The sequence below is a fragment of the Physeter macrocephalus genome, chromosome 18 (assembly GCF_002837175.3).
Source record: "Physeter macrocephalus isolate SW-GA chromosome 18, ASM283717v5, whole genome shotgun sequence".
Classification (NCBI taxonomy): domain Eukaryota; kingdom Metazoa; phylum Chordata; class Mammalia; order Artiodactyla; family Physeteridae; genus Physeter; species Physeter macrocephalus.
In genome coordinates, this window is record NC_041231.1 from 10,116,935 (window position 1) to 10,129,052 (window position 12,118).

The 12,118-nt window shown below is 43.8% G+C and overlaps 1 protein-coding gene across 1 annotated transcript in view; it reads right to left on the minus strand.

Annotated features, from left to right (window-relative positions):
* ATG7 (autophagy related 7) overlaps nucleotides 1-1,042 on the minus strand; it is a 253,122-nt gene extending 252,080 nt beyond the window's left edge. Inside the window, exon 1 of the mRNA XM_028478750.2 lies at nucleotides 893-1,042. Coding sequence (XP_028334551.1) covers nucleotides 893-942 — 50 coding nt within the window. The 5' untranslated portion in view covers nucleotides 943-1,042. The remainder of the gene's footprint in view (nucleotides 1-892) is intronic.
* Nucleotides 1,043-12,118: the final 11,076 nt, after the last annotated feature.

Consider the following 12,118-nt stretch of genomic DNA (forward strand, 5'->3'; position numbering starts at 1 on the left):
TGCGCGCCCGGAGCCTGTGCTCCGCAACGGGAGAGGCCACAACAGCGAGAGGCCCGCGTACCGCAAAAAAAAAAAAAAAAAAAAAAAAAAGTTCGACTTTTTGGGTCACTCCTGGGTTCATAGGCCCCAGAAAAGTTTGTGAATCCTACGTACTGTGGCTTCAGGGCCCAGTGGAGAAACAGACCCTCATGCAGATGGCCCAGGGCCCAGAGTTTGAGAAACGCCAGTCTAGAACACCCTAACAGCCTCCTGCTTGGTTTAGCGGGCCTCCATTGCTGCTTTCTCCTCTCTTCCTCCACAACACAGCTAGCATTTTCCTTCTACTGTTGGTTTTTGAAAGTTCCCATGCTCAGCCCTCTCCTTAGTCTATAAACTTTCCTCAAAGCAAAATTATTCATTTTCTACATCCATTTCCATCTATATGCCAATGAATCCCAGGACTATATTTCCAGTGCTAACCTCCAACCATATATTTAAGTGTCTTCCACAGCCAGGACGTCAATTTTTCACAGATATCTCGAGTGTGACAAATCCAAAACTGAACGTACCTTTCACTAAAATTTGGCCCATTTTCCTGTATGTCCTAGTTTACTAGATAGTACCACCATACAGCCACGAAGAAACCTCAAATTCATCTTCAATTTTTCTCTCTCACATCCAATAAATCACTAAATGCTAGAGACTCAACTGTAAACAGTCCTCTGGCACTGAGATGAAGGTGGCAGCTATTGAGTATTGGCCAGGAGCAGGCACTGCAGCAGGGGTGTGCGCCTGAATTTTCTCCTCCCCGAAGCCCTAAGAGGAGGCAGTTCCAATTTCACAGAAGAAGAAACTGAGGTTCAGAGAGATAAGAATCAACAGAGCAGCAGGCAGTGGTACAAATGGATCTCACCTGAAATCCTCCGTGGGACGGGTCATCAGGCCCCGACACACTTCAATCATTCACAACTTAGTCTTAAAAGTCAACAGTAACTCATCATCATTTTGATGACCTGCTAAGGTCACCAAGATGGAATTTTACCAGCGCCAGCGACAAGAGAAAATTTTATTCCATTTTTCTATTCAGCAGCTAGGAAAAAGTGACTCAGGAGTACCACAGAAGAGAATGGATGGGCATGCCAAGAAAGAAATTCGCCTAAGAGGCATATCCTTCATTTTCTGACATATTTGGTCTTCGAGAAATTCTGAACAGAACCCAAGAGCCTATTTCACAAGAGGATGTGGTTGGTGTCCAGCTGCTAAAGTGTTGCCTGACTGGCTAAGGCAACGGAAAGGTCTTAAGCAACAACAGCAACAAGTGATTAGGAATCTGCTGGAAACATCTAAATAGGATACTCAGTATACAGGTATCACTTAGGAACCTATACATCTATGTCACATTGCCATCTTCCTTAAATTAGAAGGGAAGACTTAAGAAGTAATGATCAGAAGGGAATTCTGGCAGAAGAGGAAGTGAGTCTCAGGTGCAAAGTCATCCATGTGTAACTAACCTAGATCCAAACATTACCTGTGTCCTGAAAAGTAAGGCTTGCCCATATAACCCTGAACAGTGCAGATGAAACTTGAGGCCTCTGCTTAGCTTAGAAAACTAAAAGATTATTTCTATCACACTTCAACGTTGTATTCAGCATGTGAAACCCAAGTGTTACACAAGAGGGGATTGTGCCACTTCTGATGAAAGAGGAAAGGTTCTGAGGATTTGAAATTGTAATGAACAAGAACCGCAGCAGTAGAAGAAACCCAGCAGTAACCAAAATATCCGGTTAGAATTTAACTGAAATAGCAGGTGGATGTAAAGCAATACAAACCTTCTGGGGCTGCGTCTACCACCCAAACTTATAAATTTCAGGCTTTTATGGAAATAAAACTAAGTCACGCTCGGCAACTTAAACAAGCAAGAGCTCAAAAAAAAAAACAAAAACAAAAAACGCCACTGTATGTTACTTATCAGAAGGTCCCGTCGAAATGGACCTAACCCTTGTGTTAGTGCTGTTCTTTACCATCAGATCCCTACAGGAAATGTGTAAGAGTGGCTGCCTCCCAGGAAAGAAGCTCTGGGGTCAGGAGACCGGGATGTGGAGAGACTTATTTTCATTGTATAACCTTTTTGCCTTTTGAATTTTATACTGTCTATGTGAAATAATAATACAGAAATAAGTAAAATAATGGGGAAAGAAAAGCCCTAACCCAATGGCAAGAAGAGAGGGAATGACAGATGTAAGATGACCAGCTCAACTGCTTTGGTTTCAAGAAATAACACCTGGGAAACCCTGATGCAAGAACCTTGTCTTATTCATCTGTGTTCAGCACTTAGCGCAGTGCCTAGAATAGATTAGGAGTTCAGTAAATGTTGACATGAAATAGCTTTCTTCTCCCAAAAAGGGCCAAAGAATGGATGCTACAGTGACACAGGATTTCAGCAGAGTTTAAAAACTACTAATGGCCTGTCCAAATAGGAAGTAGACTGACCAAAGAGATGATGAATTTTCCATCAGTGGAAGTGTTCAAGCATATACCAGGCAATCATTTGCCAAGTAACACTGCAGAGAGGATTACTGTATCAGGCAGTCAGATGAGAACAGTGGTTGGCAAGCTTTTTCTGAAAAGGGCCAACTAGTAAATATTTTAGGCACTGTAGGCCAAAACAGTTTGCCATATTTTCTTCTTTCTTTCACTCTTAAAAAAAGTAAAAAAGACATTCTTAGCTCATGGACTGCACAAACAAAGGCCTTGGGCGGGGCCATATTTGCCGACCTTGGACTAGAAGATCTTTGAAGCCTGCTGTTTTTCTGATTCTTGGAAGGTGTCAATAATGTATTTTGTTTCTAGGGAGACTGACCTCTTTGGCAGAAACTTTTCAGAGGGCAGTAGAGATCTGCAAGGGCTGCTGAGGGTGAAGCAGATTGGAAGACCAGATTCCGAGGCCACGTCTGCCATCTATGACACAAATCCGTCTTGATGGACCGGCAAATGTGGTCTCCACAGAACTCTAACACAGATGTGAGCATCACTAAGCCAAGACGGAGCTCATTCGGCATTTCCTGAAGCTCATCACGTGCGAAAGCTCGCAGCCGCAGCACTCCACCTCCCAGGCAGGCGCATGACTGCACCCCTGGCGGTTTCCTTCATACCTTCTCCTGGACCCCTGCTACTGCCTCCCAACTTCTCTAGTGCCGCCCTGGGGGACCTGCCCCTCCTCACCTCTGACCTGACGCCGCAGAAACATCGAGCTGCTTTGTGCTCCGCTAACTCACCTGCTGTCTTGCCTCTGCAACCCTGTCTGAAAGGCGCCCCCAGCCCCCGGGACTGCCTGGCCCTCTCCAAATCCCAGCACAGAGGTGACCTGCTCTAGAAAGCCTTCCCAGAGCTGCTGCTCACTCTTTACTCCTGTCCTGCGCCTCCCGTCAGCCACAGCTAACCACTTCCACCCCCCGGCCACCTGGACAGTATCGTTCACCTCTGCGTCCCTGCCTGCCTCCATCAACCTGACTGTAAATTCCATAAACACAGACCCTGGTTCACATTCCTCTCGATATATGCGCGTCCCTTTCAGGGTGGCCCTCAAATGTTACTGAGATGAATTCTGGAAACTTTTTATGGGTACCTTCCCCAAGAGAAACAAGAGAAAGAAAGAACCCAGGCTTCTGTGATTGGGAGGACAAACTCCAGGCTTATTACCATGTAAGATGGAGACTGGAGTAAAAAAGTCATGAAGAACATATGGAGATATGCCATGTGACAGAGAGGGTCTCTAAACCTATGACTTTTTCAGGATTACGATCTTAGATGACAGGAAATATGCACATAAAAATCAATTTTTAAAATTAATTTTTATTGGAGTATGGTTGCTTTACAATATTGTGTTAGCCTCCACTGCACAGCAAAATGAATCAGCCATACACATACAGATATCCCTACCCTTCTGGACTTCCCTCCCATTTAGGTTACCACAGTGCATTAGGTAGAGTTCCCTGTGCTGTACAGTATGTTCCCATCAGTTGTCTGTTTTATACATAGTATCAATAATGTATATATGTCAATCCCCGTCTCCCAATTCCTCCCTCCCCACCCCTTTCCCCCTTGGTATCCATACATTTGTTCTCTACGTCTACGTCTCTATTTCTGCTTTGCAAATAAGATCATCTATATCATTTTTCTGGATTCCGCACAGATGTGTTATTATACGATATTTGCTTTTCTCTTTCTGACTTACTTCACTCTGTATGCAAAATGAATCAGCCATACACATACAGATATCCCTACCCTTCTGGACTTCCCTCCCATTTAGGTTACCACAGTGCATTAGGTAGAGTTCCCTGTGCTGTACAGTATGTTCCCATCAGTTGTCTGTTTTATACATAGTATCAATAATGTATATATGTCAATCCCCGTCTCCCAATTCCTCCCTCCCCACCCCTTTCCCCCTTGGTATCCATACATTTGTTCTCTACGTCTACGTCTCTATTTCTGCTTTGCAAATAAGATCATCTATATCATTTTTCTGGATTCCGCACAGATGTGTTATTATACGATATTTGCTTTTCTCTTTCTGACTTACTTCACTCTGTATGACAGTCTCTAGGTTCATCCACGTCTCTGCAAATGACCCGATTTGATTCCTTTTTATGGCTGAGTAATATTCCATTGTATTATGTACCACATCTCTATCCATTCATCTGTCGATGGACATTCAGGTTGCTTCCACAACCTGGCTATTGTAAACAGTGCTGCTATGAACATTGGGGTGCATGTGGTTTTTTGAATTATGGTTTTCTCTGGGTATATGCCCAGTAGTAGGAGTGATGGGTCACATGGTAGTTCTATTTTTAGTTTTTCAAGGAACCTCCATACAGTTTTCCATAGTGGCTATCAATTTACATTCACACCAACACTGTATGAGGGTTCCCTTTTCTCCACACCCTCTCCAGCATTTTTTGTTTGTAGATTTTTTGATGATGGCCATTCTGACCAGTGTGAGGTGACACCTCGTTGTAGTTTTGACTTGCATTTCTCTAATAATTAGTGATGTTGAGCATCTTTTCATGTGTTTGTTGGCCATCTGTATGTCTTCTTTGAAGAAATGTCTCTTTAGGTCTCATGTGTTTTTTGGCCATCTGTATGTCTTCTTTGAAGAAATGTCTCTTTAGGTCTTCTGCCCATTTTTTGATTGGGTTGTTTGTTTCTTCTGATATTGAGCTGTATGAGCTGCTTGTGTATTTTGGAGATTAATCCTTTGTCAGTTGCTTCGTTTGCAAATATTTTCTCCCATTCTGAGGGTTGTCTTTTCATCTTGTTTATGGCTTCCTTTGCTGTGCAAAAGCTTTGAAGTTTCATTAGGTCCCGTTCGTTTATTTTTGTTTTAATTTTCATTACTCTAGGAGGTGAGTCAAAAAAGATGTTGCTGTGATTTATGCCAAAGAGTGTTCTGCCTATGTTTTCCTCTACGAGTTTTACAGTGTCTGGTCTTAACATTTAGGTCTTTAATCCATTTTGAGTTTATTTTTGTGTATGCTGTTAGGAAGTGTTCTAATTTCATTCTTTTACATGTAGCTGTCCAGTTTTCCCAGCACCACTTATTAAAGACGCTGTCTTCTCTCCACTGTATATTTTTGCCTCATTTGTCATAGATTAGGTGACCATAGGTGTGTGGGTTTACCTCTGGGCTTTCTATCCTGTTCCACTGATCTATATTTCTGTTTTTGTGCCAGTACCATACTGTCTTGATTACTGTAGCTTTGTAGTATAGTCGCAAGTCAGGGAGTCTGATTCCTCCAGCTCCGTTTTTCTTTCTCAAGATTGCTTTGGCTATTTGGGGTCTTTTGTGTTTCCATACAAATTGTAAATTTTTTTGTTCTAGTCCCATACAAATAAATTTAAATGAAACTTTACTTAACCAAATATAAAAGTAGTAAAGAAGGGAATTCCCTGGTGGTCCAGTGGTTAAGACTCCATGCTTCCACTGCAGGGGGCGCAGGTTCAATCCCTGGTTGGGGAACTAAGATCCTGCATGCCTTGCAGTGAGGCCAAAAATAAAAATAAAAATAAATAAAAGTAGTAAAGAATAAGTCTCCCTGAAAGGTTTCCCATGGTTATGTAAGTTAAAAGCTACACTCACAGTCTCAAAGTATCTCTTCACACACACACACACGCACACACACACACACACACACAAGCACACACGCACACAATTATTAACTACAAAAAAGAAAAAGTGACTCTAAAGTGACAAAATGTGGCAGATACCATCTTAATGAAAGGGGATCAAAGTTAACACCAGCAGTGATGGGACCAACAGACACTGTGTGCTATCTGATAGAAGGCAACAAAAAGAACATAGCATCTATGGTATTCGGCTGAAAACAGTGGACCTGGGTCTAGTCAGGAGGAAACACAAGATAAACCCAAACTGAAAAACATTCTACAAAATGACTGGGATTGGCTTATAATCTTCAAAAGTGTCAAGGTCTTAAAAGTCAGGGGAAGACTAAGGAACTGTCCCAGGGATTAGAAAGACTTGACAACCGGGGGCAATTCATGATCCTGCTTTGACTCTCTGCTATGAAAAGATGTTACCAGGATAAAACTGGAATGCAGTCCCCGGGAGAAGGGTACATGGAAGGTCTTTGACTTATTCTTGTAAGGTTTCTGTAAGTTTGAAAATGTAATAAAATAAAATATGAAGATGCGCCTGCACAGACACAGCTTATTCTATATTCAACAGGCAAAACCAATCAATGTGATAGAAGTTAGAAGAGTAATGACAGGGTGGCGTGGGGCTATTGACTGGGAAGGGGCATGAGGAAGCCTCCAGGGGAGCTGGAAATATTCTATATACCTCAAGCTGGGCAGTGGTTACAAACCGTGTGCATACATAAAAATCCATGAGCTACATATTTAGGATCAGTGTACTTTACTATATGTATGCTATACCTGAACAAAAAAACCCAGAAGATCCCATATTCAAGCTATACCAATCCCACAAAGAACCTTCCTTTCTCATTCAACAGTTAACAGATGACCTATTTAAATCTAGCTTTGTGGAAAAGAAATTCATTGTTCTAAATAAGGAGTGGAAATGAAATATCATTTCCATAAATTTTCTGGCATTTTGTTATTAAAGATGCTCAAGATGAAAGTACTTTGGTTTTGCTGCTTATAAAATTAATTGGAGCATAAGTGCTTCCTAGAGTGAGTCTGCCCAACCATCTTCCCTCTGTGGGCACCTACAGGATTGGACACAGCAGACATCAAGCCAGTATAGGACTTTTGGAAAGGAAGAAGTAAAATTGGTAGAAAATAAGCAACAATCATAGAGATTAAAAAACAAACAAACCTGTCTTTAGGGACACTAGACCCTTGGTGGGGAGAAGAGAGAAACAGACCAGCCCGACTATCCAAAACATCTCACTATAATTTTTCATGTGTGCATTCTTGGGGCTTTGTTTGTTTGCTTTGGGAGGGCAGAGGAGCTTTGAACCATTCAGAGAAGAGATGCTAAAAGCTAAGGTAGTTGGGAGCCTGGTCTTCAGTCAGATAAACCCACCTTTGAGCTCCGACTCCACCTCTCCCTGGCTGAGTAGCCTTGGGCAGGTAACTTCATCCCCTGTGCCTCCATTTCCTCTTCTGTAAGATGAGGATAATCATACCGAACCCACGAGGTTGTTGGGAGGGCTAAATGAGAAAGTGTGTGACACACCTGTTCCGGTGCCTGGCTTACAGTCAGTAGTCAGTACATGGCAGCTGCTCTTAGTCTCTGTCACCTCGCCCTCCCTCACCCCCCATCAGCCAACAGTACCTGAGAATGTGGTCGCCCTTCCCCACGCTCATCACGAAAAGTTCCTCTGCCTCAAGCAGGCCTCATATAAGTCTTCCCTCCCTCACAGGAGCACTGCAGACACAGCAGAGGTTTAATTAAAACCTGCAGGATGACCTCCTGCTATAGGTCATCCAGGGGAAGTCCAGAGGAGCAAGTGCTAAGGGGTTAGCAGCACTCTGTGTTCAACTTCTCCGAGGCTGCATGGGGCCGTTCACCGAGCAGAAGTGCCAGAATAACCACGATTTGGCCCTGAAGTACCATCTCTGGGCCAAAATGGAGCACGTAGAGCAGACTTCTGTTCTCATTTTCCCAGCTGCGGGGCTGCGAGCTCTGGCAGTCATTAAAATAAGCACCAAACCACATGACCAAGCCCCACGGACAAACAGAGTATGTTCTTAGCTGCTGATGGGTAAAAAGGCAGTCGACATCGCCAGGAGTGGGGAGAGGGCTCCTCTGGCAGGCAGAGCCAAAGCCCGTTCTGCAGGGCAATGATGTTTCTGCAGCTTCAGGAGTTTCGGAAATAATCTGCAAGGCTGCTAAAGAAGGAGGTTTAAAAAGCCTTCCCTTCCAAACCGAGGGCGGGAAAAGTTCCAAACGTAGAAGAAAAAGTAGGCTTTACCAGAAGATGAAAACCCAGGACTCCTACAGGGGAACCAGCTGGGTACAGAAGCCTCAATTCTTTTTAAAAACTTCGTTAGAGTCAAGATGCCCCTGAGCCAAACTGATGCCTCTGCAAGACACCAAGTCACCCAAAATGGCTTTTTTGGGGACTGTGGTATTAGGTGGTAACAACTGATATGAGCAGGCAGGATAACTGCTCTTATGGACGGGTTGTCTCCCTCACCCCTGTGGGCCACCTCTGCCCCAACAGGATCCACGTTATTTGCCTCTTCAGGAGGTCAACCAGGGAACTGGCAATCGCCTCCACAGGCTCAAACTGTAACCTTCATTCTCAATAGTTACTTCTGGGAGTTGTTCTTCTTTTGTTTTATTTTGTTTTCCCTCCGCTATAATAACTTCAACCTTCACATACAATCTGCTGTCTCGTTCAGGCTCAGTTTTTGAGCATGGATACCCTGGATACCAGTATTGTGGGATGTGGCAAGCCTATGAGAGAGTGAGAGTGAAAGCTGAGAAAACATGGGCAGGAGGAGAGAGGAGATCATACAAGGAAGATGGAGAACACTGTGCCCACTTTTGAGTCCTCTGTGTTACGTTCACCAACCAACAGTGTCACCTTGGTCCATTCTGTACATGAGGGACAGCCACCTGGATTCATCTGAATCGCTAAGGAGCCCTTAGGTCAACCCACAACTAAAATCCATGATGGTTTCCTAAAAGCTGGCTGAAGTATGAAGGCTTGCTTCTGAGTAACAGTCTTTATGGTTTTCATTTATGGTGATCTTTAAGGAGTCCTGGAAAATGAGAGGTGCTGAAAAACTGGGCAAAGCAAACACTTGATTTTCAAAATATTTGCTTTCCAAAGATGAGAACATAGATGGATTCTACAGCCCACTGGACAGAGAATCTGCTCCCAGGAAAGGTGTCATATAGTCCATTCTGGTTCACATGGCATCTTTGCACAATAAGAAAATTACATACCTTCCTCAAGACATTTTACCTCCTCTTCTGAGAAAATTGTTGTTTAATATATTGATTAAGTTAGCTCAAGATATCTTTACCCGTGCCTGCCAGAACACTATCACTACAAAACACACCCATGACACCTATGATCTAAATGGAACCCTCTTAGATCTGGCCTCTTGTGCAGTGTACCACCTGCACAACTGTATGCAGCAACCCTGAGTATTCACAAAAGACCACTATGGTTTCTCCAAGAACAAGTCACGACAGAGTTACTGCATTTCTGCCTTGATTATGGAAGAACCACAGACAAAGGAGATAGACTATGTGGACCCCAGCAAGGTCTCTGACAAGTCTTCTTCAGATAGCCTAGTAGACAAGGTGAAGATGTAGGAATTGGACACTGACATAATTAGAAAGATTTAAAACTGGTAAAAATAATCTTATTCAAACGGTGTTGCTTAAGGAATGAACTGATGTTAATGAGAAAGGAGCTAACAGGGATGTCTTTGGCGCAGTCTCAGGGCCTAGCCAATTTATTTTTATTTTACTTATCTATGTGAATGAATATTCATCAATATTTACCAAGTATTTTATGCGTGCTGAACCTTGTTACAGCAGGGAAGCTGACACATAAACAAATACATTCAGTAAGATATTCTAATAACCATATATTACCAGTGACTTGGATAACGATACAGGTTTGCTTATCAATTCTACATATGACATGAAGCAAGAAGGAACAGGCACTATAACAGATAACATAATTGACAATAAAAGATTCTGACCACCTGGAATGACAGGTCTATTTAACAAGATTAAAATTTTCACAGAGGGAAATCTAGGGTCTTAAATCTCAGTCCAAAAAAACAAGTGGACAACAATGTAGTCTGATATGCTGGAGTTGGTATGGTAGACAGAAGGGTGTAGCTTCATGAGCCAGAGAGACCTGGGTTCAAAGCCCACCTCTGCTACTTCAAGCCACACAACCTTGGGCAAATCATTTTCCTTCTCTGAGCCCGTTTCCTCATCTGCAAGATGGGACACCACCTGTGGTGCAGAATTACTGACAGGATTCAACTAGAAAATGCATGTATCTGGCACACAGGAGGCACTCAAAAGGAAAATTAATACCATCAACAAAGCACATGCCAAGAAAACACTGGGGTTTCCATTTCGTTATTACTTCAGTAAACACTTATATGACCTACTAGTCCCTATGCTGTATCTCAGGACTCAATGGCAAAAAGCCATGATCCTCACCTTTAAGGAGCTAACAGTTTTGAGGGTAAGACAGACCAGGAATGCTGTATCTCAGCATAGGGACTCAATGGCAAAAAGCCATGATCCTCACCTTTAAGGAGCTAACAGTTTTGAGGGTAAGACAGACCAGGAATGACAAAAGAGCAAGCTGCGGGTAACACGAGCACGGTAAGTGTGGTGACAGCGTTTCGGCAGGGTGCTGTGGGAGAAGCAGGAAACCCTCGAGCGCAGATTTCGAAAAGAACTGGCAGTGGATTCTCAACAGGGACACCACTTGACATGCTGGGTGGGACAATTCTTTTTCACTTGCTGCTAGCCCCACACATTGCAGAATGTCCAGCACCCTGGCACCCTCTTAAATGCAGTAATGCCCCGTGGTCATGTCACAAAATACAACAGCTCCACGCACTTCCAAACGTCCTTTGGATGGCTGGGAGAGGGGAGTGGTGGGCAGCACCAGCCCAAGCCAGTCCCACTGGATGAGGAAGGCTACAGTGGGGAGGAGGGACGCTCCAGGCAAAAGGAGGAAGCTGTCTCAGTTCCACGTCTCCAATTCTAGAAACACCCCCATGGCCTCTGCACAAGCTTAGAATGTTCTTGTCCATCCACATGCCCAGCGTCTACTGAATTCCTCTTCTCCCATCAAATCTGAGCTCAACCATCAGGAGAGGGAAGCCTTCCCTGACTCCCTCGTCTCCTGCTTAGGTCAGTTCTCCTGTATCCTACCCACAAACAGCACCACTACCTCCCGCTTCACAGCACATGCGCAGTTATTTTATATATACTGATGAATTATCACTCTTCCCTACTAGGAGAAAAGCTCTTTGAGAAAGGAACTGTGTGTGTCAGTTTCTCATTGTCCTCCATCCGTCATTGTTTTCCCAGCACCTGACTCAGTCCTAGCACCTCACAGGTGCCCAAAAAATACCTGCTGGTGACTGAATCTATGAACAAAGGAAATAGCAATGGTATGTTTCAGAAAACACAAAGAGTTCTGTATGGCGAGAAGAAAAGGTTCGTGTGACAGAGTAGCTGGAAACCACACCAGAAAAGCAGGTGAATGCCAAATCATGAAAGGTCTTCCATGAAAAGCTACTGATTTGTATTTTAGCAAAGGTCTGTATTTTAGAAAGGGCACTCCAGCACCAGTTAGGGCCAGACTGCTGAGGCAGGGCAACCAGCTCAGAGGCTGCGCAGAAATACAGGCAGGAAGTGAAAAGGGCCTGACTAAGGCAGTGGGAGAGGAAATGGAAGCGAAAACGTGTCAGGAGATATCAAGGAAGGAGAAGCTGTAGAACCCCGATGACTGCCCAGCTGGGAAGGAGGAAGGGAGGGATGGGACGAGAGGGAAAAGTCCAAGATGACTCCCAGGGCTCAAAATGTTTACTCACTGGAATGAATCAATGGAGAAAGTGAATGAGGGAGCGTAAAGAATGGAGAGAGAATCACAGGTCT